Source organism: Cladophialophora bantiana (genome assembly GCF_000835475.1).
Source record: "Cladophialophora bantiana CBS 173.52 unplaced genomic scaffold supercont1.14, whole genome shotgun sequence".
NCBI classification, from domain to species: Eukaryota; Fungi; Ascomycota; class Eurotiomycetes; order Chaetothyriales; family Herpotrichiellaceae; genus Cladophialophora; species Cladophialophora bantiana.
Genome location: NW_015971588.1, coordinates 987,891 through 1,014,532, shown reverse-complemented (window position 1 = coordinate 1,014,532; position 26,642 = coordinate 987,891). Strand labels below are relative to the sequence as shown.

The window sequence follows — 26,642 nt, the reverse complement described above, 5'->3', positions numbered from 1 at the left end:
GCGGTTCTAAAAGCCTAAAAAGTAGGGCAAATACAAGCGTATCCAGGCATTCCAATCTGGGCTTGACCTCTTGCTCCGGCTCTTGCATTTATTTGTTTCTTGGTTGTTCTATCATTATCAGGCCAAGGTCAACGTAGCTTTTGCACGCATTCCAATCTTGGAGTAGCCTTCCCGACCCAGCTACTGCATTGATTTTCATTTCCATTGTTGTATCCTCCTTAAAGCAGGGTCCATGTGGCTCGGGTGACTAACCTTGATTCAAGGACAGTTTCTTCGTTGGGTCCAATGGCATTCGAAGATGCATGCCATCAATGGTGGGAGATAGATCTCCGCTGCTATCCTCAACAACAGTACCGTCCCTGTAGTTTGAGAGTGACCCTAACGTCTACGATGTCCATTTAATTATCTCCATATACTCTGGGTAGCCTCCCCCACACAGACTATACGTAATGTCGTGTTTTGAGTTCCTTATTAATGATGAAGGGGTGAAGAAAGTTGAGCTGGGGTAGGTAAACCCAACTCGGGCATGGGATTAATTGGATTATGGGTTTTAAAATAGATGAGTCATCTGTTGTGTTGAGTGACTCATGACCGAGACCCAGACTCACTACGGTCGATCCGATAGCTGGATGCGGGTGCGCGCCTGCCAAATATGCTTGGAACTCCGATAGGCTCCATGTTCAGACTAATTGCAGCTCATTCGGGTGGAGGAATCTGGAATCTGGAACTACGAGTAGAAACCTTCCTCTCACTAGGGTGATAACTTTTGGTGTTGGCCTTGGAAAAGCCCAGTCAAGCGAAGTATGCGAGGTCGGCGTGTCCGTTTTGTTACCGTACCGCCCTCGCCGCCTATGCAGTGACTAACCAGGGCTCTTGGCACGCTCCGCTTTCCTTCTTGGGATGGGTAGGACGCTGATATGATTGGATGATTGTCTTCTTGGCGTTTCGAGCCGCAACGTCATCGTCGATTTTCAGTGGCTGCGGTCAAGAGTATGTATCATCGTTCCCAGAGCGTTTCCCTCTTGACATTGGATAGAAGTTGTTGTTGTGTTCTCAGAATACCGAGATAATTATTAGAATATTTCTGCCCGGCTGACTTGCTGCAATGTAACCACAAATCAATGGAAATGGTCTCTGGAAGTTGCATGGTCAGAGAGGTCAAATACGACCTCACAGGGAGACCGGAAATGGTGATGCAGCCAGGCGTCTGGTCTGTTTAGGCGGATTTGAGATGAGTGTTCTATGCCACTTCATTGACTGTCAGAAGTGGAGTGGAGGACCATGTACATCCCACGTGGTTGTCTCTCGGGAAGAATTTGGACTACACTCCAGAAACGCAGACTACACGGCCAATCAAAACATTTCTGCTAATTACCGAGTATTCAATCAGCCAAACTAAAGGCTTTTTGATGTAGTGGGTCACGGCGACAACTACAATATGGAAGCTCTCTCTTCACTCAGCCAGAGATACTTGCTGACATCATGTGTGTCAAAGCGAGTGGATTAGAAGCCGGACTAGAGAGGTTACGGAAAAGTGAGGTCGATGCTAAATGGGATGCAAGGACTGCTCGAACTACATGCAGCCAGTGCATGGTGCAAGGCAGGAAATTACGTTAAGTGAGGATGATGTCCGCAAGTTGAAAGACGTCCTGCCCCACTATTAGAATTATTCACAGTCTGATAAGCTGGACACTCGAATACCGACAGTCGGCTCATAGGAACAATCTTTCGACGTCGCCAAGTGGAGAATCCCTGCTCAAAACTCCTTTCAAAAACTAGAAGAATGGTGGCCACACGAAAATCGCCTCGTGTGGTATTCACCCTACACTCAGAGGGACTTGAGAAGGCATATCATATTCTGGCCCGTGATAGGATCTAGACTCTGGTGTGGCCATGTCTTAACTCATCTGCCCTAGGTTACATCCACCTCGAGGACCGTCAATCTATGTTTTGCAATGAGTCCTGCACACTGCTCAACAGTTCCCAGCTCTTCCGCAAGCAATTTTGTTCACCGCGTCATAGCCGATCATCACCCCTTCAATCAGAGACTCAGACCCTACTATTTACTGCACAAGAGCTAAATATCCTGTGTTGTGTGATTTGAAGATGCACTGAAGTACTATCAAATCCCCGTGTTCTCTTGACGTGAAAGGAAAATTCGAGACGACCCGATCTAATGCATCTCCAGCCTTCTATAGATTTTGTCCTCATGTCAGTTGGGCAAATCGCCCTTCCATCGCTTTGGGAAATGAGACGGCAAGAGCAAATCAGAAGCGAATGAAGCGACAACACAAGCTTACAGCTGTACGTACAGAGTACTCCGTACACATTCCTTAGTATTAGCTGCAATGCCCCAGATTAAGGGCAGCTTGAACATTTGTGTTGGGCTAGTGGGCTAGGGCTTGGGCATGGCATAGGGCCACCAGTATGAGGTGATTGTACTAGATAATGTAATGGTCAGTCAAGCACTTATCCAGTATGAGCGGGGAGGCAGTATCCGAGAGGGGAGAGGGGGGAGGGAGGTCGAACAGTTTGAGGGATCAACTCCAAGTGTAACGAGTGCTGCATTGGTCAGTACTACACGGACGGCTTGGTCTAGGAGCCTCTTCCTGCCTGGGCTTCGTCACGACGTCTAGGTACCAACGCCTCGACTATCGACCATCTACCCATCCTAGGGGAGGATGAAGAGCGGTGAATAGCTATGCCAGTGACTAGAATACGCCTGCTACCTCAACACGACACAGTTTTCACGTAGCCACCGTGTCACTCATCACCAATATTGGTGACTCCATGGATCCGACTAAACCTCCGACGTGCCGTTGCTGCTCCGGTGCGGAAGTTGATCGAGTAGAGCCTGCTGTCTGTCGAAAGAGAGAAAAGCGAGTTCGGTTTTCATATCTACTGTCTTTGCACCTCTTGCATGGAGAATCTGCTGGAGGGCCTTCAGATGGATAGACGCGATCTCGAACTCTTCGAGTAGCAGAGCCAGTCGCATGAACAACATCACTGTCTGCGCGCAATCATCTGTCCACACAGGACCCTCCAGTTCTTGCCGGAGATATGGTAGCGATTTTGTCTGTAGATACAGCCATGTAAAGGTTTCTCCGGTAGTTGGACCTTTGTCTCCGGCCGCCGCGTACCCAGCGGCCGCATACAACAGCATTGGACAGGAACGGATCCGTGTAGCATCCGCGCACCAGGTCCATCGAGGGGAAAAAGAAAGGGCGATTGGCACCACCGTCTCGAGGTACACGCCGAGAAGATGTTCAAGATGCGTTGTGGAGTGATTCGATGGTGCTGACGATAGAGAGCTCACATTTTGTGGCTCAGGGGTAGACGTTGGGGAGGTTCCTTCACTGTCACCCTCACTGCTGGCACGCGGTGCCTTCTTCCATCCCGATGTGATCTGGCGCACCGACGCATCGGAATGCAAGAACTTGTTGTATTGGCGTTTTTGCTTCCTCCGATCCGCGACGTGTTGGCGCAGAGCCTCCATTTTGGGTGAGTTTGGGTGGATTTTGCCATTGTAGGTGTCGATTTCAATGAAGAAGAACTCTGAAAGAGGAGGCAACTGCATTTCAAGCCGACAGTCTGACACCATGTCTCCCTTCGACAGTGGAGTCTACTCCTGTCTGGTCCCGGAAGTACTGATTGTCGACGTAGACTCGGTTAGATTTCCACCAAAAGTTTATTGGACTTCTTCTTGTAATAACTTAATGAGGCTTATGCTTCCCTTTTGGCGCCTGAAGCCCTATTCTTCTTGTCTTTGTCACCCAAGGGTTGATAATAATGCCAGGGTCTCGTCGGTTTTTGAGATCATGACAAGCTCTACCGGTGGCAATGGTTGCTGACTTTCTTGTCAATCATCTGCCGATAGATGGACTCACGGCTTTACACCCGGTGCATATACTTCACCCAGAGTGACTGCTACGACGGACCGCGGGTGCACAACATGGAGAGGGAGGGATTCGACCACTTAATTTGGGTGCAGACTTGAACATCCTAACTAGGAAGTATCAAAGAGTGGACGCCGCCCAGGTTGACTGCACGATTAGCAGATCCGGCAGCCTGTCGAACAAGCCTACATACATTTCTATCCGTGTCGCTGGTAGTTACACACTCTTTTTGAGGCACTGAATTATGATTGATCAGAGGCAGACACGCTCAGATGAGTTTCTGTATTCTTTGCTTATGATACTTCTCGAAGAAGGGTCTCAGCGCTACAACACGGACGTGAATCGACCGGGACGGAGTACATACTAAAAAGCTGTGGGGCTGGGAGGCTTGACGCTAGCGTCGAGCTGGGCGTAATGATACTTCCCAAATAGGAAGTATCTCGAGGGAGCCAACCAGCGTCATTCCTTGTATACTTCGTGGTGCACGCTAACATAGGAGGCCGTCGGGAAAAGACACCGCTGGGTTCATTTAGTAGGTAAGGATATTAGTCATATTCCAAATATTGAAGCTGCCCCTGTCGCATGCCGAATCAATCCAGCCAAAGAGATGAAGCAGATCCTTCAAATCGTCATAGGTAGTAATGCCTAGACCTGAAATCAATTGGCGGCACCGGGATACAAACCGACCCCGGGTGCCCAGATCGTCATCGTCTACAGCCACAGCGGTAACCATGCACACCCATAAGAGAAGCTGCTGAGAACCCTCTACCGTCCTGAGGTTGTCGAACCAGGCGACCCTCTCTAGGAGATTGGGAATCAGTGACTGTCTTATGGAAGCCGTTGTTGGAATCGGAAAGATGACATGGAGACTATACAGTTGTGCCGCTAATCTGGTACAGAGGTAAAGCATGTGATACATCCCTTGATTCTGTGCGGCCGATGCTGAATTTTCCTCTAGCGAAAGCGCACCTTGCATCGTGTCTGGCAAACATAGCAGCCGATACATGAGGTCGCTGCGGCTGTCAAGGATGTCTGTCAATGCCCTCGACTGACGATTATCGGCAAGGTAAATTTGGATGGCTTGCGACATCTCACTGATGTCTAAGAATGTCTGAATAATATCAGGACGAATACTTGCTCTTTCGAAGAGATGAAACCCTCCGCGGGGCAGTCGGAAATGGTACGGTATGTCATAGTATTCAATATGCCGAATGGAGGGGTCAGATAACTAAACCATGTATTGGAAGAGATCGATTATATCTTTGTCAAGCGCGAGGCGCGAGATCGCCTACACGACCAAATATAAGAAGAGGAACGGCGCGACCCAATCGTTGGACAATGCTCAAATTGTGAAAATGAGCGACCAAGCGTAGACTGATGCCGCGGTTGTCGCAAAGGTCTAGAATAGCGGGCAAGGGTGGGAATCATTGGTCTCGGTTCAATCATGTCCTGCTGGAGAGGGTGTACTCTCAGGAAAGGATTGACGCTATTTCCAACGAGACGGCATCTGATACTAGTAATCGTCCTACAGCTGGCCCTGGCCATGATGTTGACCCTTATGCCCACGTCCTTCATTACCATGATCTGCTCCATCATGGTAAGTATACCACCCGCCATCCCTATCACCATTCCAATCATTGTGGTCATGGTAGCCTTCATTCCCATTGCCATTATGACCTCTATCCCCTCTGCCATGATTCCCGCCGCAGCAACAGTGGTGCTCAGTACGGTTGTCATGATGTCCGTCGTAATGCTGGTCACGGTTATTACCCAGATCCCGGAATTCGTCATCGCTGTCGTCGTACAGATCCGGATCCATATCGGACATATTGTCATTGTCATCGTCCTCGCCGACAGCGGCGTCTCGGTTGTATGGTCTATGTTGCTCGGGGTGCAGATGATGATGACCGGGGAATTGGCCTCGGATAGTTAGACCGAACTACTTGTATAGCTTACGGATGCCGGCGTCATGTTGGTCGTAGCTAAAGTATTGTTTTGACAAGTTATAGACATGCTTCGAGTGCTGGTGCACCGCTGGTTGGTGTTAGCTCTCATCCATGCCTCACACGGTCAATTAGTGGATTTCCTGGCTCCAAATTCGTATCTTTATCGAAGTGAGCTTGAATATTTGACAGTATTCGCCTTCAGCACGACCAACATCCCCATACTCGTAGATAGCTGCTTTAGTTTCTTCGAGTAGTCCTCCGATTCGGTCTTCTGACAGGTCGTCAGCCCAATCCGCTATAGTGCCTTTCATTTCTTGTGGGAGAGCAAAGTCGATTTCAGGTATTTTGTATCTAGGAGAGTTGTGTATCACCACGCTGTTACAGAACTTGGAGTATATCTAGATTGTATATGATTTGTTCTAGAAAGGCAATCATTCAGTTGAGATTGTTGGAATGCGTTGTACAGAGGAACAAAATCCCTACCCTCAGCGGCTCAGCATGTGGAAATTAGTGAGTAATATATTGTAACAGAGCACTTCAGGGTTTGGCGTCCACGTGCAACAACGCACAGAGACCTGTCCAGCAGATCGGGAATCGAGAACGCGTTTCTGGTTGATACTGACAAGACAACACCACCAACACCGCCCCTGAGAGACAACGGCTAGGGCTACGAACACCTAGCACAGCGGCAGCATCGAGGAACAGCACAGAACAGATAAAACACTCAGGAATTAGGTAGACGGCGCCAAAAGCCGTAGAATTCGTCGTACCCTCTTTGTCTGTAAAGAATGGCACACGGCCAGCACTGTAAACTGTCCTGCTCCCAGCGATCTAATTAGGTTTGACATGTGACCTGACAGACCTCTGCCCTGCCAGTTCACCACCACCCCAGCACTGCACAACCACCTTGCCTTGTTACAATATTTACATGGCGCTTCCTCGTAGAAGCCTGGGAGGTTTGAAGAGGCTTGGGGGAAGGTAAGCAATCACACTCCTTCTGATGAGCTTCGTCCAAGCAAGGAAGCATACCAGCCATAGGTGCTATAGGAAGTATCCTGGCGTAAGCTTACATCCACATCAATTCAGAATACGAGCTCTAAGTTGGTACAGTGCTCAAGGCAGGCCAGCAGCGCAAATCTTCTTCCTGCGCAAAATGTATTAAATACGAAGTGAGACCGAAAGTGGACCCCTCTAGCATTGCCGTTACTCGGCTACCTAACTCCTTTCATATGGTGCTCCTTGTACAAGCTGGATTGTTTATTTTATTCAAACTTGATTCTATCATCCTTTCTCCATAGTGGGCAGCGAACTACGGGGTGGGTTGCCGCCCCTGCTCCAGTCTTGGATCTTGGACAACGTTTTCCAAGATTTCTAAAGAGACGTCCCTAATCTCGTGGGAGAGGCAGTAGACCTTCGTAGCCACAGTGCTACGACGGAAAGGAAATCAACTCATCTTTTCCGAAGCTCATGTCCGTAGCGGAACTCCAATTATACTTACACATTCTAGACGAGTGTTGAGGTGGCGCAGCCAAGGCCACCGTAGCAGATATCGCATATCGGATATCAGGGCAGTGTCAACAGTTGTTTGATCGACAGCGTCGCCTGTAACAGAACAGCGTTTGCAAGGATGGCAGCGACAGGAAAAGTTTCAGGTAGATCTACCAGTCACAGGCCAAATGTCTATATAAACAGAAGCAACTGAGTGAAAGGACTGATCGACAGGCACATCATGGACAGATCGATGCTGTTCACTCTACGTAATTAAGATGATAGTTCTGAGTCTGACAGGACTACACACCATACATCAAGTTGTTTTTCGTAAGTGTCTACTTGCGATTACCTAGACGTTCAGATATCAATTAGGATTGTTTTGCTGGGAAGTTGAGGGATGCAAGTTTCCATCTAGTCAACGACGCAAGGTGCAGTTCGATAAAGCGAATCCATGGGTTAATCAACCTTCGCGTTACAATTCCCCCACAGCCTTCCGCATGTTAGTCCTCCATGTTTCGAAGTACGGCTTCATCAGGTCCTGCATCTGTTCGTTGGTGGGGTTGTTTGCCAGGATTCGAAAATACCAGTCATCTTGCGCAGCTTTCTCGGGAGGATGGCTGTGAACTCGCATTTTGTTCTGCGAGGATGTGGGATCGACAAAGAACTGAAACACCTTTCGTCTCTCATCCGAATAGACATCCAGCACTTTATCGGACCGACCTTCCCTCAGCACCATCATGAGGGCTTCGGCCAATGCATCAGCATCCAGCATTCCACTGTTTAGACCGAGGGCACCAATGGGCTGTAAGTAAGTCAGTATTGAACGTATCACCCTGAGAACGGACCCTGGCTCACATTGCATACATGGGCGGCATCACCGGCAAGTAGGCAGTTTCCCTTCCTCAAGGTTGGCGCCAGACGTTGGTGTATTCGGTACAGGACTCGTGCTTCAATTTGAGCTTGCAGTGGCCGTGGGCCTGGCAAACGGCTTTCATAAATCCCAAGGATATACTCGTCGGAGAGCAGTTCATCATCGGCCTTTGTCTCTTCCGGCGGAATAGCGATCGCATATCTCCAGAGAGTCTTCTTCCCAAGCACGGGCTCCTCAAGTGGCGTGGCCACTCCCCAATACTTCTCGGCCATGTAGTAGTACGTATGCCACACAGGGTCCTCAAGGTTGGGCACTCTCACATTGGTTGCCAACAGTCTCTCTGGCCATTGATGACCTGGGAACGGGAGACCGAGGGCTTTGCGCAAGTTCGAGTGAGACCCATCTGCTCCGATACAATATTTTCCACGGTATTGTCTTTCCACACGCGTATCGACGTCCCGGGCGAGGACGGTGACACCTTTCTCCTCGCTATTCTCCAAGATTGAGATGAATTCTTCCCCGAAGTTGACACGGACTCGACCCGTCTGGAGTGCCTGTTGAAGGAAAAGCTTGTTAAGCTGACCCTGAGTGAGGTTCAACAGCCCGGACCCGACTGGGAATGAAGTATCATCTGCGGCACAGAGAGGCTGGACCGCAACGACGTCGCCAAAGCGTTTCCCATCCTTACTGTCGTTGTCCTTTGGCAATCCTCGCCAACACAAGCCGCGGGTCATGAAGCCTTGATCCCGGATCAATTTGTACAACCCAAGCTCGTCCAAAAACCGCTGGACGGCACCGAAATATCCGCAAGCCCGAGGCGCCTCACTCGTTTCCAGCAGCCTTTCCACGATCTGAACGTCAATCCCAGCTTGGGCCAGTTTGATTGCGGTGAGGCATCCTACTACTCCTGCGCCAATAATAAGAACCGTGGCATGGTTGTCGTTAGCAGAAGTAGCATCACTTCGTAGCGTATCTTTTGTAGCCATACAGTGCTAGAGATTAGTTCTGATTGCCGGCTTGCTTTAGCAGTTCGAAGAATGCAATTTACACCCCTTATGTGCACGATCTGCTTAGAGGTCTGGCCCAAGCTTTTCTATCAGAAACTTGTGGCTCATGTCGTCCCTACTTCAAGTCGAGACCACGGCATAAAATAGGTGATTTTGTCAGGTAGGTCTTGCCCATCTCAGAATCTTTGTTTCTAGCACGAATCAAACTCTGTGTCTCTATCTGGACGGGGCGCCGAGCGGCTTCCCCCATCCCCGTACAGCACGGAGGAGGGCTTCGGCGAAGTTGTGGAGAAAGTGGGGCGAGGCCACCAGGCTCTCGGACCCCATCAGATGAAGTGCAACTTGTTGTCTTCCGGGGTAAACTGTGATCATGCTCGCAGTGCTTTGGTTCAGGCCAAATCAAGAACCTGTAGGCTAAGAATGGTGGGTATCATACAACACTTGAATTGACGATGGCTGACTGCAGTGATGTACTTGAATCCATAGCCTTCTTGCTGCACAAGACATATTGTTAAGATCTATCTGATCACAGGATTGAGATTTATCTCCTGCTACCTCATTGAACCAATAAATACCGATCACCATCAATATGTTCTATGCATTGACCTCGACGCCTCCTTATGTTTTGCCGTGGGTATCGCTGGGACTGCTTGCCGCTCTCTCCATTCTCTATACCACTATATACCGTCTTTTTTTCCACCCTTTGGCCAAATACCCAGGGCCTCTACTCGCCAGAATAACCGGCCTGTACATGGTGAACCAAGCAATACGATGTCGGGACACATACACTCGCTACGAATTACACCAACGATACGGAAAAGTTGTACGCACTGGTCCCAATGAATTATGCTTCGCCGATGCCGCATCCATCAAGGACATCTACGGGCAGAGCACCGAGCCTTGTCTCAAGGCCCCCTACTTTTATGACGGCTTTACCTTGACGGGAACCAGCTCAGTCTTCTCTTCGACGGACCGGATCGGACACGCACGCATGCGTCGCCTACTGTCGCATGGCTTCTCGGAGCGTGGCGTACTCTGCTTCCACGACGAGATCAGAATAAGGATTGAGAGATATCTTTCGATCATGTCCCAGTCAACACCGACAGACGCAAACACAGAATCAGCCATCGAACTACACGACCTCACTCATAATCTCTTCCTAGACATAACTAGTCAGCTCAGCTTCGGCAAGTCATTTGATATCCTGATCGGTAGGGACCCTGAGGGAGCACGAGACATCGAGACGTACTTCAACATCTCTCCTCTATTCGGCGTGTTCCCCGTGGCACGATACTTGCCATTTGGCCCATTCAAGGCGGCGCGAGAAGCACAGCCACGAATTATACGGTTTGTGCGGTCGTGTATCGACGATTTCAAGGTCCGATTGAGCCAAGGCACGTCACAGGCTGGCCTGCTAAGATTGATGGTCGAGGCCAAAGATGAAGAGACCAACTCTTCGTTTTCGGTCAACGAATTAATCGAAAACGCGGTCATCTTCATCATCGCCGGATCAGGGACTACCGCTGCTACACTGATTTATCTACTATACGAGGTTGGACGGCGGCTGGAAATACAAGGCAAGCTGGAGAAGGAAATCAGAGTCACATTTCCAGATTTAGATGCGTTTCCTGATTTTGAAACCGCTACGAAACTGGTAAGTTGGCCATAATGACACCCCTTTCGTCTCCTAATCCGTTAAGTATTTTCCTTTTACATTCTGATAAGCAATGCACTCCTCTTCCGCTCCTATGCTGATGCACCGAAAGCCATACCTTAACTGCGTCATGCAAGAAGTTCTTCGTCTTCGAGCCCCAATTCCTACTGTCGCGCCGCGCGTCTCGCCCGGAAAAGCCATCGGGGGCGAATATGTCCCTGCTGGCACGATCGTGAGTAACTTGGCGTACACCACTCAGCGAGACGCGTCCGTCTTTCACAATCCGGATTCATTTATACCCGAACGGTGGGAGCATCCTACGGCCGAGATGAAAGTTATGCACCGACCATTCAGTACTGGACCTCGGAATTGTGTTGGGATGCATTTGGCCAGAGTGCAGTTGCTGTTGACGGTGTGTGCGCTGTACCAGAGATTTGAGATTAGCTTGGATCCACGCATGACTGAGGACATGATGGTCCAGAGAGATCTGGGAGTCATGACTCCGATTGCCAAACAGTTGTGGGTTCGGATCCGTCCTCGAAAAGTGGACTAGAGAAATCTATATAGCAGAAGGTACATATAACTCATTCTAAGGATAGGCAGAGCGAAGAGAAACCGAATAGAGACAAACTCTACGCTAATTTCAAGTGAAAGTCCTATGGTTGGATATGAAGATTCAAGTCGGTGTTCGAGACGAAAGTAACTCTTTCATTGATGTCCGCTTGACCAAAACTGAGCAAGTAAACTCTCGTCTTCTTTTCTTAATTTAGACATACAGGTCATTCTCTCAGACATAGTTATCGTTGCATTTCTCTCTGTGCTTCGTCGGCCAGCCGGTCAATGTCGATGCTCGGCGACACTTGAATGCCCTGCCATTGAGCCAATGTATGTGCCACCTTGGTGACCGCTTCCAATGTTCTCACGGGGTATCCAAACGCAATGCATGCCTTGATGTGACTTCCTGCCTGTCGCGTGGCTCCAAGAGCTATCAGAGATGAAGTCAAGATCATTTCTACTTCGGCAAGAGAAAAGCAAACTTCAGTGGCACGACCAATGTTGTACCTGAAAGAGTGTGTAGTAGTCAGTCAGAATATACCTTATCCATGGTGTCTATGACATGATAGAGCATACTTCGAAGTTGGTATGAACAAGGAGAAAAGAGCAGCCAAACAATCAAATGTTCTTATGGACTTACCCGAAACCAATCGAGTCCAGTGCATGGGAAAAATCCCCAAAGTATGTACTCAGCATCCGAAACACCTCGCTGTTGGCAGAGGCTTTGTAGATCTCTTTTCGAGTCTGCCATCCCAAGTCCGCATCCTCGGGACGGATGCCATGTCTATGGATCCGTATACATGTCAGTGGTTTGAACGATAATAGTATCAGGCCTAGTTTTGGGCTAAAAGCTCCCCAGAAGTCACCACTTACCGGGTTAGAGTCTTTTCAGGGCTCAAAGCCATGATCCCCTTTGACTCGAAATATCCAGCAACCCCAAGGCATGCTGGGATGACCTGAGGGACACCCACAAAGGGCCAGATGATATTGATAGCCTCGCGCAGCTCCCAGAAGTGTTTTGAGATTGTATCTGCAGAGTTTGGTTCATGGACCGTTTTGGTCAAGCATAGAAACAAGCGAGGAACAAGATCTGCTCGCTTCATTGCACAACACATTGCTGCCTTGTTTCCACTCGGGTCAGCACAGATATTACTGGAAAGTTTAGCCAGCGAGAGCACATAGCTGTGAGAGAGAGCGTACATACTAGCACGCAGACTCCAATCTTCTCCATGCCTTCCGTCTTGTTGAGTTCACATAACAAGTTTCCAACCAGGAAAGGTTCGTCGAAAAGGGGAGAGCCAAGGTTGATGTTTGTGTCAACATACCTTGCCAGGAAGGCATCAAAGTTGAGTGTTGATGACATTGGTTCTGAGGTCGCGTCTGCCAGCATTCTGGCAAGTCTCGGACGATGGTCTCAGTGAGACATGACTATGTGGGCCATATCAGAGAATCGTAGTCTCTCAGCTCGGCGCCTTCACAGGGTGCAAAGAGCGACAGCCGCTTTCGTCTTACTACGCTTAGGCCATCAAAATTGACAATCGGCTTCTTTCCGCCTCCCCAAGTCTACCAACTAGATCCACATCTCGAAAGACACAGCCATATTGTCTCCCGGTCTTTAACTCTCGGACCCCCACCTCTGTCCGAGGTTCGATAGAGAGACAGGGTTTGCTAGAAGCCAACTTGCCACTCCGTGAAGATTGGATTACTAGGCAGAGAGGTTTACTTGTCAAGTGGGGAGCAGGCTGCCATAGCCAGCGGTTGAGGTCGGTCCCGGGCGATCCCGTCTTCGATGGGGTTGCCTGACTTTCTGAGAGCAGGACGGCGCTCCAGTACAGACAGACCACCATGAGACGCCGAAACGCGATCTGTCTACCTTTGGTAAAGTCTAAACCTCTCGGTGACTGGCGTTTTCAGATATGTTTGTGGGAACCGAAAAGAAGCAAAGACCCAAAGACTTTCCTCTATATTGAGTGGTAGGAGTGGCTTCAATCTCCGAGTCCCAAGTCAAAGCAACAGTACCTCAACTTGCTTGTAACGCTCTTTTTCCAACACAAAACTACCATCGGGAAACCATGACCAGACTCTTTCAGGAATCACATACCTCAGGGCGGTCACCCCAGGCTCGGCGACGTCGAGCTTGCCAAATACGATGTTGATTCTTGGGTGGAATTCGACCTAGGTAAAGACTTTATCCGTGAGCTGTGGGAAGGCTGGCAACTATTCTCTTCGAGCACAGGGTGCCCCTGTCGACAAGATGGTCGAAGCAGCTCGCTCCCTGGTCAAAGAAGCCGACCGATTTCAGGTTTCTCAGAAACTGCGTTATCCGGTCGACGCCGACGAGTGGCGGTGCTGGATGAATCCGAGTTCAGTTTCCACGGACACGGCGTCCGATTCGAAGAACACAATGAAGAAGTCTGGGTAGCGTCGCTGCGGTTGGTTCAAGCATCACCCTCGAATAGGGGGTACGAAGATGTCCTCGATGCGATGCGGACTAATGCCTTCCTCGGAGGCCTCATTGGGGTATCTTAACGGATGAACGAGCGAAGCTACAGTTTCATCCTGTTCGGAGAGCCCTCGGCTACTGGCCCCTGGGGCTGGTCGATCTGGGGTCATCATTTGACCTTCTGCACCTTTCTTCTGGGTACCAAGATGGTTGTCTCGCCCGTGTTCCGTGGCTGTGGGCCGAACCGTGGATCAAGGTCCATATCAGGGCACTGAAATGTTTACGCAGGAGATGCGATTTGCCAGTCGAGTGATGGCGGTTCTCTCCGCGGCTGAGAGGAGTCAGGTTGTCGGCTATGATCACTTAGAGCATCCTGATATGCCCAATGGATTTCCTCGTCCCGCAGATGGAAGGAATCTCGCGGGCGCATATCGAGATAATGCCATTATCCCCTACTGTGGACGAAAAGTTGTCAAATTCTCGCAGCAAGCCCAAAAAACAATCTGGGACTTGATAAAGAGATTTATCGATTTCCTCCCAGAAGGACCGTTGAATGCAAAGATGGACGATGTGAGATAGCATACGGATGACACTTGGTTCATGTGGATGGGAGGATACAGCGAGGATGATGTCTTCCATTTCTGCATCCCACAGTCCCGTCCTGCTATGTGAGTTTGATCATGAGTGCGGCATGTGGTTGACCAATGACCACTCTGGTCATTTTCATGTTCATACTGTGGTGAGGACGCCTAATGCAATGGATTATGGAAGGGAACTCCTACGACTGCGGAGGTGCATTCCACAATAAAGTCAAGTGAATGCCCAGGATTATGCAATCGACAAGTAGCTTGGACTTCTGTCTAGGTGGTACAGTACTCTCGTTCCTATACAACTGGTGATAGTGCTAAGCAGGAATTCTGACCCTCACCTCAGTGTTCCTGTGACAAGTCATTCCTTGGCCACCACTATTGTAACAAGGCAAAGTGGCTGTGCTGTGCTTTGCAGGGCTTGTAGAGTGGTAGCAGAGGGGGAGGGAAGTTGTCTAGTCACATGTCAAACCCAAATGGGCTGATAGGGGGAGTGGGAGACAGTTTACAGTGCCGGCAGAGTGCCATTCTTTCCAATTAGACAGAGTATCAGTATTCCATGCTTTTTGATGTCGTCTGCCTATTCCTGAGTGTTTCATCGGCCCTTTCCTACTTCTCAATGTCGCCGCCATGCTAGGCACTGGCTGCCCTAGCCGCTGCCTCTCTGGGGGTGGTGTTGGTGGTGGTGTTGCCCTGTCAGTGTCAACCAGAAACGCGTCCTCGATTCCCGATCTGCTGGACAGGCCTCTGCGTTGTTGCACGTGCATGCCGAACCCTGAAGTGCTCTGTTAAACTATAAAACCTAGACTCAGCCCCTTATCCTATGGAGTTGTCCCTCTGCGTTTGAACATATCCTTGGCCAAATGCACGTGTGTGTGGTTGGTCATATACTCTGTCGAGTCCTTGACATAGAATGCAGCGATCAGAGCGACAATGCCGAAGGGGATTGTGCTGTAAAACACCATGCGATACGCCTGCACGTAAGCCTCTTGGAAGGCGAGCAAAGTGGCATTCTCAATGGCGGGAGTAATACCTTGCACTTTGTCGAAGGCGAATGGAACATCCAGCCCAGCCTCGATGGCAGCTGGGATCAAAGTAGACAGATCCCCGCTATAGCCATTCTTAAGAGCCGCTGCAATGATTAGTTTCGGCAGTTCCTCGTTGGAGACGGACCGTAGGATACTGCCAAACACCGCATTGCCCACACTGCCGCCCATGCTTCGAAAGGTCCCCAGCACGCCAACGGCGATTCCAAGCTCTGACGGCCGAACATGAAGTCCTGCATTCAACACAGTGGTGACAACGATCAACCCAAAAGGGCCCGCTCCAAAGAACTGAAATACCATCCATGCAGCTTTGTGTTTGCCAATGGCGTACGCGTAAAGACTCGTGAACAGAGTCTGGAGAAAGACACCGCCGATGAGGTATAGTTTGGGGCGTCCAGTCTTGGAGATAAACATGGGTATGAGAGCCGTTCCGACAAACTGTCCCAACCCATTGGGAAGAAGTATCACACCGATATCCAGAGGCTTGCTGGTGTAGACGAACTGCGTCGCTTGAGGGAGGAAAGAAGACATGGTGTAGTATACCATGGCAGAGGCAAAGATGACGACGAGAGACACGGTGAACTCTCGAAGTTTAGTCAGTAGATGCCGTGGGAACAGTGCATGGTGGCCAGGTCCCTGGAGAAGACTGAAGTCATAAACAAAGGACGCAATGAAAACAGATCCTCCCAGCACGATTGGGGTGACCACCGAGGCAGATTTCCAAGCGTGTCCTGGATTGCCGCCCCAAGACAAGCCGAGCAGAGCTGAGGTCAGGCCACATGTATAAAGGAATATTCCCACGAAATCGAGTTCGAGGAATTGTTGCCATCGTGTTTTCCCCGCGTCAACTACGGGCCGGGATGGCGGAAAATACAAGACTGCAGTGCCAGTGAGACAGACCGTCGAGTATATGATGCAGATGTAATACACCCATCGCCAGGTCGCGTGTAAGAAAAGCAGATTTCCAATCAGAAATGCGAGGGCAACCCAAGGAATGGTCAAGAAACCCTCGATGCTGGCTATGCCGACGGCACTACTCAAAGGTCAGTCCGAGCTGGCATCTGGGAGTGAACGGAGGCGGTTTTCTCACCGCCATCTATTTGGGCAGAGCTCTGGCACGGCCGCATAGGCTACCAGAACAAACCCGCAGGAGAATCCTAGCACCGTGGACCCTCCGATCACGGCGCCAAGGCTTTGGGCAGTGGCAGCAACAATCTGTTAATCAGGATTAGCACGATCTTTTTTGAGGTTGAGCGTATACCTACAGATCCAACCAGTGAGATTGACTGTCCAGCAAGAAGCACATGCCGTCGGCCAAAGATGTCACTTAAAGAACCCGCCAGCGAGAATGACACAGAGGAGGCAATCGACCATCCAGAAACCACCCAACCCAGATTCGTGGTATCCCCAAGGTCGGTGCCAATGCCGAGCAGGATCGATGTGGCAACAATGAAACCACAACCCAACGGTGCGACGGTCGACATACCGATAAACTGGTCAAGTGTGAGCATTCGACCTTGTTGTATATGTTGCACTTCCACATCAGACTTACCACGATCGAAAGAATAGTCGTCAAATTGGGCCTCTCGGCATCTTCGGGATTGTCTACCAATGCTGCTTGATGGATATCATCGAAGTCGTATGAAGGCTTCTCATTCTGGGCAGCATGCTGGCAAGACGCTTTTTCGAACTCGTCCACGACGGCGACATTGACGTCTAGATTCGGACACATTTGAGACAAATATAGATATCTTGCCGTGACGACTCCTCGAGGATAACAGACAGTAGGGGCTATCCAATTATCACGGCAGACATAACCTGAGACCTGGTGGTCGTGGGGATCAGCAGCAGCACCTTATATTCATGGCATCGGTCGGGGCACAATGGTACATATCAATACATCGTTCTCAGGTGGGCCCCCTACCTCCTCTCTGGGTGTCCTCCTATGGTGACCTGTCCAGCCTCATGGGGTGTCCAGGGTCGAATTTGCTGAACATATTTGCTCCCCAGGTTTGTCGAACCAAGGACCTGAAGTTCGTATCCGTTCACAGACTCATTCCTACAAAATCTAGACGGCCAATGACTTCCAGGCCGTTCATCCTTCTTTGGGTTTTCACGATGGGGTTCGAGCGAACCAGAACTTCTGCTCGGGGTTGTTGGGGAGAAGGTGGTGCCACCCCCCCTCCCTCGACAAGGCCGAGGAGACCCTCGGACTTCGAGCTCCTTCAGGTCTATGGTTTGGGGCCGAGAGCCGCTAGGAATACGAATTCTGTGGTGATGACCACTAGTTAAGTCCACAGAAGGAGGATATTTTGTTTTCAGAGATCTTTCAGAGGATGGAGCATGCTATGACCTGGTTGTCAATGTAAAAAAGGCTTGACATGAGCACAAAACCGAAATGGCTGAGATTGTTGTTCTGACTTGTGCTTCTGGCAAGCAATGCACCCAGATTATCCCGTCGCTTTACGAACAGCCTCAGAAATACCGACTTCGACTTGTTGTGCATTCGCAAAAGTCGTTTGAGAAACTGGAAAAGCAGTACCCCGGCGCCGAAGTTCTCCAAGCCGACCTGAATGTGCCTGATGACTGTGCCCGCCTTGTCGACGGGGCGACCACAATATACTATGTCAGTCCGACATTTCAACCACAGGAACAACATTTTGCGTTCAACGTCATCGATGCGGCCATGGCCGAGAAAGCAAAGCCAAACTCAAAGTTCTCGCACTTCATCCTCAGTTCGGTGCTACATCCAGAAATCAGCAAGTTGCTGAACCATGACCGGAAACGATTGATCGAGGAGTACTTGTGCGAGTCTTCACTTTGCTACACCATCCTTCAGCCTAGTCATTTTGCTGACAATGCGATCAGTCGACTGATGGCCGAGAAGGACTGCCAGGCGCCCGTGTTCATGGCTGCACATGATCCAGAGGTGGCATTCTCATTCTCCTGTGTCCGAGATCACGCAGAGGCTTCGGTCAAAATCATTCAGGAACGGTCAAGGCACTTCTTTGCCACGTACCAGCTTGTGAGTACGTGGCCAATGAAGTACACTCAATATGTCCAATCGATTGGAGATGTGTTGGGAAAGACTTTCGAGATCAAACGTGTCCCGTACGAACAAGCGGTCCAGAAGTATTGTGAACTTCTCTTCGGACCTGATCAAGTGCTTGACCAGAGCCAGCGAGATGCTCCAGAGCGTCTGTTGCTTTACTACAACAGCAGAGGTATCGTTGGCAATCCAGGTGTGCTGGAATGGCTGCTTGGTAGGCCAGCAACCAGTCCGGCCCAATTGGCGAGCATGATGGTCGAGAAAGGGAAAAGCACATCGAATTGAAAGCCTTTTCTGTATTTCACTATCGAGTCGTGCGGTGCTTCATGAATAAAGAAATCTTGACTGATAGCCAGAGAACGCTTCTGATGCTGTTACGTATTGCTAGAGATCTTTCCGAGATTGTCATCATCGAGACGCCGGGCCTTAGATGCCCCGAGGCTGGAGAAAGAATGATAATTAGCCGTTACCACGTTCAGATTGTGATATAAGCCCTCGTAGAGTCTTCCTGAACACTGCCGCAACTGGTGAGGACGAGAAACCAAGAAGCTCAATGCCCAGAGAAATAGCAGTGGCTTCTTCATACAGTGATCTGGTTTCCGAGCGACTCGAATACCATAGGACCATCGAAGCATAGTATACAGCATGGCTGTAGTGTGTTGGCTCCCCTTCAACTGCTGTTGCAGCCTCTCTCAATAAATGCACACGCTTGCCAGTGTGCGATGGCAATCTCGCGCTCATGCTTTCCGCTATTTTCAGAATTCTGTGAGCATGCCAAATGGCCTTCTCCTGGTCCAGGTCTGAGGTAAAGCAGACATTTTTCGGCAAACGCGGTCGCTGTTCTTGGGGGGGAGTGAGGTTGACGGGAATAGCATTGTTTGCTGGAAGATAGGCTGATGGCTGGCGGGACGGGGCGTTGGACCGAGCAAGACTGTCCCGTGCTGAACCTTCAAGGTTTGCGAAACTTGAGAACATACTGATGTGCATCGTATGAAACAGCATCATGGTCCCTGGAGATGGTTCGGTTGTATGGAAAGAAAGCCACCTCTGAAACGCGACTTCGAGAAACTCTTGCCGCCACGCTCTTGAGGCTCCGTGGGGATTATTGTTTGAGCCTTGGAGATACTTGGACAGTGATGACGGAAGTCGACAGCTATGAGACAAGAGGAGGGACAAGGCGCAGAGGGTCTGAATACTGTCTGCCGGACAATCGATAAGTTTAGGGACACCGCTTGGAGAAGTTAGTAAACGTAGTAAAGACAACATCGAATCCGGATCCGAAGGAGCTCGGTCATCATGGGCGGAAATCATGTCGAATGTTGACAAACCAGGCAGCACTGAGAAAGGGTAGAGCATAGACGCCCGCTGAAGGAGTACGACTCGATAGCATTCCAGAACGTTGACCGCATGGAGGACCTGCCGCAATTGATTTCCATCGGCATCTGACTCGGTGCCTCTGCTGCGGCATGCCCGAACAGCTTGAATCAGGTGGGCATGATAAGTGTCTAGCAAGCTCACGCTCCTCTTGTCCCCGGAGAGAAAAGCAAAAATTTCCGTGAGGATCCAGGCCTTCAAAACGTCCACGGTTTGTGTTTGCCCCAGCAAATGGTTCCCGTAAAAGGCGGTCAGGAGTTTACGACGAGAGAAGTGGTGCATCCATTTGGCTATCATTTCAGACTTTGGCGCAGGGCAGTACAATCCTCCCGCAGCTGCCATTGCTAGAGATACTTCCTCGCGCGTGGAACTTTCAATGCGGAAACCTCGGAAGCAGGGAAAGGTGGGTGTAATATAAGTCTGGAAGAGGCCAATGAAGATGTCAATGATGAGAGAGTCGTCTGCGAGTGGCGCAAGGTTACCAAGTTCCTCCAGAAATTGGGCATGCGTAGCCGCAGACCTGGGCGATGCTGCCCTAGAGGGATATGGCCATGTAGAGTACTCGTTGAGCTTGTTGTAAGCAGTAGCTAATCGCTGCTGGTGCCTTTGCGCTTGATCCGATACATGATCTGAGAAGGTCAGTCTGGGCCACTAGGTACTATCTCAATTCACTGACCTTCGACAGGTTCAACCGTGTCAAACAAAGCATCAAAGGGATCCGGGCAAGGGTTGCTGACGAAGTCCAGAGTATTAAATCCAGGTACCTGCTTGCGTGTCAGACCCATGCACGGTGCTACCAGCCACGAAACGATGGTTTGAAGAGATTTCATACCATCACCAGATCTTCGAAGAAATTGTCCTGCGTTGGGGACATCAGGGATCGAAGAGGTATATCTTCGAAGATGCTCAAGTATGGGTCAGCAGCCATGAACATGTCTTTGAAAGCAAAATCCTGATTGTCAGTGAGTGGCAGGCAGCTATTGTCGTGAGTGGCTCCTGGTTGAGAGACGAGGAAGGCATCAACAGGCGCTTGTGTCTCATGTACTGAAGGCTGGCATTAATGTTAACCATGGAACCATTGAGGCCGTCGGAGTGAGAAGATTACCAACGATCCATGAGCACTCCCATCATACGCAACACCAATACCTTCAGAACCTGGTCCCATCGACGATATGTCTTCCTGGACTGACTGTCCGAGCGAAGGATGGAAGGCATAGTCTCGTCTTCCACGAAAAGTGCAAACTAAGCCAGCAGCTTTGCAGCGGGGACATGGTCGCTCGAACGGGTGACATTTTACTTTCCGATCACGGCATATATCACATGCCATGTGAGCATTCTGGCGCTTGGATGCAGGCTCGGCCAACTTGGGATCATGGGTACGGAGGTGTTTTTGATAGACATCGCTACGCGCATAGCTCTTGCTGCAGCGCGGGCAAGTGAACGGCTTCTCGTTGGTGTCTGCCCCAAGACCATCAGACGAGAATTCCTCTTCATGGGTATATTAGGGATACTGACGAATGAGACGGTGCCTGTCGAGATGCTCGCGCCGTGAGAATTCCCGCCCACAGGAGGAGCAAGCGAAGCGCGTCGAGCTCATCGCAAAGGGATTGGGCGAATAATCTGCCCTAGCCAAGTGATTCTGTTGGATGGGGACTGGGAAATTGATCGGCTGAGCACTTTAGAGGGAGGGTATGGAGGACGATGTCTGCAATTGTAGGCGAACAATGGTGTTGAGGAATATTCTTAGTGGTGTTAAGCTTAGACATTTGTGGCACGCTGAAGAGCATCTGCCATCAAAGCAGCCACATGACAGATAAAGTTTGGTCAGACAAAAATCATTATTTTAGGGAAATCTTTGGCCTGCATTCGCCAAAATACATCTTTCAACCCATAATTTATGATCGGTTGTTGTATTGCTTTCTCGAAACGATTCCAAAGGCTTCGTAATGAGCTCTTTTTAATTGAGAAATATCGCCATTGACACACAGGCACCTGTTTGGCTCACAAACCGGGCTGTCGACGAAGTAATGGACCAATCGCAGCTGGAAAATCCTCTGACAGGTACATGAAGGCGTCGACATCAGATGTCGTCGTGATATGCTAATAAGTGTAAAGTAGACTACCTTCCGCGCCACAGAGATTCAGCCCTGGCATTGGCGCGGCCAGAGTCTTCCTTTCTGGATTTTTTCAAACAGTCTCTCATCTATGCGAGCCCTTACTGTACCGAGCCTGGCTGCTGCACGTTCTTCGCTAAACCTGGAGGTCCAGAAGACTCGAGGGAAAGAACGGCCTTGCCCGGACAAAATCAAACCTTGCACGAGGCACAAGTTGGTGTCGAGGTGACATATCCGCTGGCGTTGTTTGAGGAATTAAAAGATTTGCCTTCACTGGAGGTTTTGCAGACTCTTCAACACGAATTCCGGACCAGGTTCCTCACTTTGGTACCGTTTCTGGCCGAGATCTCCTGTATGACTTTGGATTGCAGAGAAAGCCCGCCCTATCTTTTACTACCTCAGGCGCTCTTAGGAGCTTCTCTGTCGAGAGATCCACAACATGAGTCTATAATCGAGAAACTATGGCGTGCCAGCACAGCTTTGATGATAGGAACCGTGGAGGTTGACAACAGGCTCGGGAGGATGATCGCGTGGCATACTGCAGTAGGATTACTTGGTGTAATCATCCCGCTTTGCGATGGAGGTCTGACTTATTCAGGGATATCTTAACGTTGCATTTGGCATGATGCAATCAAAAGGCCACATCTGGTGCCATACAGAAATCGTCAATGGCGTGTCACAATCGGTGAGTAAGCATCGCCTGTTGCTCTACTATTTCTACTGTTCTACTCTGTTCATTTGACTCCTGATGATGTATGTGGTGTAGACTCTATACCGTGCTGGCTTTCTCACGAATCCCAAGTCGAAGCGAGCGGCAAACCGAGCTTTGCAGAACCCGGTCGAGCCCGACGCATCAAAGTAAGTCTTGCCAGGAGCACCTGATACTTCCCATCGCTCATGAATATGAAACGCAATAGTTTGAAGAAATTCTGCTTCATCGTCGACACGCTGAGATCAACGCATCTGCAAACGCCCTCGACAGTTGAGACCACCTGGTCGGTCTGTATTGGTTCTCAAGCTGAGTACGACTTTCGAGGACTGTGCGACTCCCTAGTCGTGGATGGACGTCTCTTGCCCCCTGAGCTTCCTAATCGAGACTACCTTCTCATCCTCCTCGACATAATTTCCGATATAAATGTCCTTTTTTGTGCGATAGGGCCCCTCACTGCTTGCTGCATGTCAATTCGTGAGGCGAGCAAACAGACGAGCCATCAGAGCCAAGCTGGGCTTGAAACTATCATACCACCGCTGCCGACCTCCCTGATTGAATCGACAGGGGCTGATTATAGCCGATATCTTCCTTTGGCCGCAGATCACGAGTTTCACCGTGTCCGAGCCAAATTAATGTGTGCCCTGGAAGTATGGCAAACTTCGTTCAGTGCCCGGGATGCTCGGCTATCGAATGATGGCTGGGTGGATGCATCGTCCCTTTTACCGCTGTTCCACTTTGCTCGACTTCTTCTCGTGGCCGGACCGGGTGTCTACACTCTTCCGTCGCTTGCCGGTTACACGCCAGAGGAGAATGACGAACTTCTTACGAGGCCTCAACAATGTCGTGTCCCGCATACGTTGGGGCTGCGATTCCCTCAATCAACACTCCATGTTGTCATGGAACTCCTGGAAAGTGTAGAGTCAGACTCTGCCAGGCGTTCAGACATTGCTCATGGAATACAACGTCCTTGTCAGCCTATGTGGTATCCTCTCGTGCTCTTCTACGGTGCCTTGGTTGCATGGAGTCATATGTGTGATGAGTCCATGGGAAAACAGGAATCATTGCGACCCAGCCATTTTCTGCTTACAACACGGAAGCTGCTACAAATGTTCGGCTTTGAACTAGCCAAGTTGGAAGACGACTGGAATTGTGCAAGAAGCATGAGTGCCGTGATTTCAAATTTGATTCAATAACCTTCCTCACTCGGGATATGTGGTTCTAAACCAGCCCTTTTGATCACCACCTTCGACGACAACAGACCTATCCGCTATCAGCCATTGGCCATTCGAACCCTTTCTAACTATGTCCCTCCATTGACCCCAGTGATCGAAACCGGAAACATCGGTGGTGGCGAAGAAGTACGAGCGAGTGTGTGCTTCGGTAGGTGAGACAAACTGAATATCGATACTGGTGACATGGTGACGTATGAACTTGGGATTATTGCCCCGGACGACTTCTAGCAGATTTCGCGGCTTCACGATGACGCCGTTTGGTAGACGAAAGACACCACCTTCTTCGAAAACAATCACCATTTTCTCGATATCTGGTTCTTCGGTTGCGAGGACAGCATAGCGATGAAACAGTGCTTCGATCTCGTTTTTGGCAACGGAGCGCTCAACAGAACCAAAGGCCATGAATGTGTCCATTTTTTCAAAACATCCGGAAATCAGTAGTTCACTGATGATGTTCTTTATCGTCAGAGCTGGGAAAGGAAACAGTGAATATAGCTTGCTGATTGTTGATAAAGCTTGCAAGGGAGAGCCTCAGTCTAAGACTATAGCTGTTTCCCTGTCTCCGAATCTCGATGTGAGACCCAAACAGCAACGTGCTCTTTAAAATGGAGAAGGAAGAGAAGCCTATGGACGCTTCTGCGTCTGTCGTGGGGCATTAGAAAACTCTACTCGTAGCTTCATGCTGGACTAGAGAGATGTGTAATATTACAGCGCTCCGATAGGAACTGCAGTGGGTCCGCAATGGGGGACCGAGCAAACATGAGGGTCTGGACCCTCTTTGGGCTATCCCAGAATGGTGTTCCGAGGTGGGGGACAAATTTCTTGTCAGACATTCAGATATTTCCCCACGTTTGTCTGGCGCTAAAATTGACGTCCGCGCCAACGACCGGAGTCGAAGTCATCCGGCGGGGACGGAAAAGAGCTAGATGAGCCAGGCGATGGACGTTTATGCCTCAATCATCCGATGGGATGGTATGAAAACTCACTTGCTGTACGAGGAAGACTTGCACGATGTAATCAAATACGGCCCCCACCGCTTCTGGAACAAAGATTATGGTTGCTCCTGAGTCGATTTGATATGAGCAATTTCAGCAAGACAGAGACCATGTATCAACAGCCACGTAGGGATCTGTTTTCCTCTCCAGCTTCATTCTGGACGGCAATCCTCACTTCTTCCGCCGCGTTGAATCCACCAAAAGCGTAGAGTCACGCGGGAAGGAAAACGTGCACCATGACCTTCGACGAGGACTTCGGCCCCCCCTCCCCAGGACCAGGTCGCAAGATCCCTGGTGCTGTCCTTCTTGCTGCGAATTGGACAGGTATGTCACATTGAATGGGTTCAAGATCATCTCGACTCAACCAGGATTAGGGAAAATTGTCTATCTCAATGCTCAAGGATTCACGTCGGTTGATGAGAGCCTCGCCAAGCCCGTCACAGCAGACACAACTTTCTGGGTGGCGTCATGTACGAAACTCGTGACTACGGTGTCCGCATTACAGTGTGCCGAAAAAGGTCTCCTTTCTCTTGACGACGAGCATCAACTCTCGGCCATTCTCCCCGAATATGCCACCCCAGTGTTCTGGCAGGGTTTGACTCTGTGTCTGGTTCGCCGCCGGTGAAAGCAGCGGCGAAACGACTTACCTTGCGTCAGCTACTTACGCACTCGAGTGGAATGGGATATGATTTCATGTCCCCAGCTTTGATCGGATGGAGAAGCTGGGACAAGGAAAACTCTCAACCCCGTGGGGAAGGAGTGGTATGGACATTCCTCCTTGACACATATTCCCACCCTCACGCCCCCGTACTTTGAAGTCGCCCTAGGTTGATTTTTGGTACTCTGCGCAGGCAGCACAATGTCTCCAGCCACTTGTATTCGAGCCCGGCGAAGGCTGGGAATACGGCGTCTCCCTCGATTGGGTTGATGATGGAGCGGATTAATGGTGGTCTGCGGCTAGGCGAATACATGAAGCAGAACATCTGGGACCTCTTGGAATGGACTCGACGACCATGTATCTCGGTAGCCGTCCAGACATTCGAGAGCGGCTTTGCGGTACATCTGTGCGCAGTGTCAGCGGCGAACTTGAGCCAACCCCGCCACATCCGTTGAGAGACAGCAAGGATGATCGAGGGGGAGGGGGGATGTGCACTAGCCCGAACGACTATATCAAAACTATAGTCGCCCTGCTCAAAAACAATGGAGCACTGCTCAAGCCAGAGACTATCCGCTCCATGTTTGAGCCTCAGCTGAGAGATAGACGATACCTCAACAGCTTTCTCGACCATCCACTTGGCGGGCCGATGTGCCGAGCAGGTGTGGAAAGCGATGCATGGAATTTTGGTTTGGGTGGAATGTTGAACTTGGAAGACGTCGACGGTGTGTGTAAGAAGGGCACCATGAGCTGGAGCGGGCTGCCCAATCTATACTGGGTAGGTTCGAGAGTGCTGTCCGACTTGAAGAACACGCTCTCAGGAGGGATGGTGTCCCTGAAGTGCACGCTGACCTTTGCTTTGGTGGATTGACCCTCAATCTGGCCTTTGCGGCCTGTGTGCCAGCCAACTTGTCCCTCCTGGGGGCCCAATATCTCTCGACCTGGCACTGGCTTTTCGGAAGGAGGTATACGCGAGGTTTGCGTCGTCACCATAAACTTCGTCGAAAACTTGGGC

At 50.1% G+C, this 26,642-nt stretch overlaps 13 protein-coding genes across 13 annotated transcripts; 7 read left to right on the top strand and 6 right to left on the bottom strand.

Annotated features, from left to right (window-relative positions):
- Window positions 1-2,800: 2,800 nt before the first annotated feature.
- On the bottom strand, window positions 2,801-3,601 carry Z519_09164 (uncharacterized protein; the record flags this gene model as incomplete). Its single annotated transcript, XM_016766888.1, has 1 exon — window positions 2,801-3,601. One exon carries the CDS (start codon window positions 3,599-3,601, stop codon window positions 2,801-2,803), a length of 801 nt encoding a protein of 266 aa, XP_016617186.1.
- A 1,841-nt stretch (window positions 3,602-5,442) lies between these two features.
- Z519_09163 (uncharacterized protein) lies at window positions 5,443-5,829 on the top strand (the record flags this gene model as incomplete). The annotated part of the gene is made up of 1 exon (XM_016766887.1): window positions 5,443-5,829. One exon carries the CDS (start codon window positions 5,443-5,445, stop codon window positions 5,827-5,829), a length of 387 nt encoding a protein of 128 aa, XP_016617185.1.
- A 1,976-nt stretch (window positions 5,830-7,805) lies between these two features.
- On the bottom strand, window positions 7,806-9,190 carry Z519_09162 (uncharacterized protein; the record flags this gene model as incomplete). Its single annotated transcript, XM_016766886.1, has 2 exons — window positions 7,806-8,135; window positions 8,189-9,190. 2 exons carry the CDS (start codon window positions 9,188-9,190, stop codon window positions 7,806-7,808), a joined length of 1,332 nt encoding a protein of 443 aa, XP_016617184.1.
- A 610-nt stretch (window positions 9,191-9,800) lies between these two features.
- On the top strand, window positions 9,801-11,418 carry Z519_09161 (uncharacterized protein; the record flags this gene model as incomplete). Its single annotated transcript, XM_016766885.1, has 2 exons — window positions 9,801-10,865; window positions 10,978-11,418. The coding sequence occupies 2 exons, from the start codon at window positions 9,801-9,803 to the stop codon at window positions 11,416-11,418; spliced, it is 1,506 nt and encodes a 501-aa protein (XP_016617183.1).
- Window positions 11,419-11,662: 244 nt separating this feature from the next.
- On the bottom strand, window positions 11,663-12,810 carry Z519_09160 (uncharacterized protein; the record flags this gene model as incomplete). Its single annotated transcript, XM_016766884.1, has 4 exons — window positions 11,663-11,927; window positions 12,061-12,204; window positions 12,294-12,541; window positions 12,625-12,810. The coding sequence occupies 4 exons, from the start codon at window positions 12,808-12,810 to the stop codon at window positions 11,663-11,665; spliced, it is 843 nt and encodes a 280-aa protein (XP_016617182.1).
- Window positions 12,811-14,139: 1,329 nt separating this feature from the next.
- Window positions 14,140-14,442, top strand: Z519_09159 (uncharacterized protein; the record flags this gene model as incomplete). The annotated part of the gene is made up of 1 exon (XM_016766883.1): window positions 14,140-14,442. One exon carries the CDS (start codon window positions 14,140-14,142, stop codon window positions 14,440-14,442), a length of 303 nt encoding a protein of 100 aa, XP_016617181.1.
- An 829-nt stretch (window positions 14,443-15,271) lies between these two features.
- On the bottom strand, window positions 15,272-17,228 carry Z519_09158 (uncharacterized protein; the record flags this gene model as incomplete). The annotated part of the gene is made up of 4 exons (XM_016766882.1): window positions 15,272-16,529; window positions 16,587-16,711; window positions 16,762-16,989; window positions 17,049-17,228. The coding sequence occupies 4 exons, from the start codon at window positions 17,226-17,228 to the stop codon at window positions 15,272-15,274; spliced, it is 1,791 nt and encodes a 596-aa protein (XP_016617180.1).
- A 666-nt stretch (window positions 17,229-17,894) lies between these two features.
- Z519_09157 (uncharacterized protein) lies at window positions 17,895-18,830 on the top strand (the record flags this gene model as incomplete). The annotated part of the gene is made up of 1 exon (XM_016766881.1): window positions 17,895-18,830. The coding sequence occupies one exon, from the start codon at window positions 17,895-17,897 to the stop codon at window positions 18,828-18,830; it is 936 nt and encodes a 311-aa protein (XP_016617179.1).
- A 174-nt stretch (window positions 18,831-19,004) lies between these two features.
- Z519_09156 (uncharacterized protein) lies at window positions 19,005-21,084 on the bottom strand (the record flags this gene model as incomplete). Its single annotated transcript, XM_016766880.1, has 4 exons — window positions 19,005-20,548; window positions 20,596-20,683; window positions 20,752-20,970; window positions 21,025-21,084. 4 exons carry the CDS (start codon window positions 21,082-21,084, stop codon window positions 19,005-19,007), a joined length of 1,911 nt encoding a protein of 636 aa, XP_016617178.1.
- A 1,574-nt stretch (window positions 21,085-22,658) lies between these two features.
- On the top strand, window positions 22,659-23,938 carry Z519_09155 (uncharacterized protein; the record flags this gene model as incomplete). The annotated part of the gene is made up of 3 exons (XM_016766879.1): window positions 22,659-22,718; window positions 22,800-22,891; window positions 22,951-23,938. 3 exons carry the CDS (start codon window positions 22,659-22,661, stop codon window positions 23,936-23,938), a joined length of 1,140 nt encoding a protein of 379 aa, XP_016617177.1.
- A 6-nt stretch (window positions 23,939-23,944) lies between these two features.
- Window positions 23,945-24,391, bottom strand: Z519_09154 (uncharacterized protein; the record flags this gene model as incomplete). Its single annotated transcript, XM_016766878.1, has 1 exon — window positions 23,945-24,391. The coding sequence occupies one exon, from the start codon at window positions 24,389-24,391 to the stop codon at window positions 23,945-23,947; it is 447 nt and encodes a 148-aa protein (XP_016617176.1).
- Window positions 24,392-25,208: 817 nt separating this feature from the next.
- Z519_09153 (uncharacterized protein) lies at window positions 25,209-25,597 on the top strand (the record flags this gene model as incomplete). Its single annotated transcript, XM_016766877.1, has 2 exons — window positions 25,209-25,296; window positions 25,347-25,597. 2 exons carry the CDS (start codon window positions 25,209-25,211, stop codon window positions 25,595-25,597), a joined length of 339 nt encoding a protein of 112 aa, XP_016617175.1.
- Window positions 25,598-25,985: 388 nt separating this feature from the next.
- Z519_09152 (uncharacterized protein) lies at window positions 25,986-26,498 on the top strand (the record flags this gene model as incomplete). The annotated part of the gene is made up of 1 exon (XM_016766876.1): window positions 25,986-26,498. The coding sequence occupies one exon, from the start codon at window positions 25,986-25,988 to the stop codon at window positions 26,496-26,498; it is 513 nt and encodes a 170-aa protein (XP_016617174.1).
- Window positions 26,499-26,642: the final 144 nt, after the last annotated feature.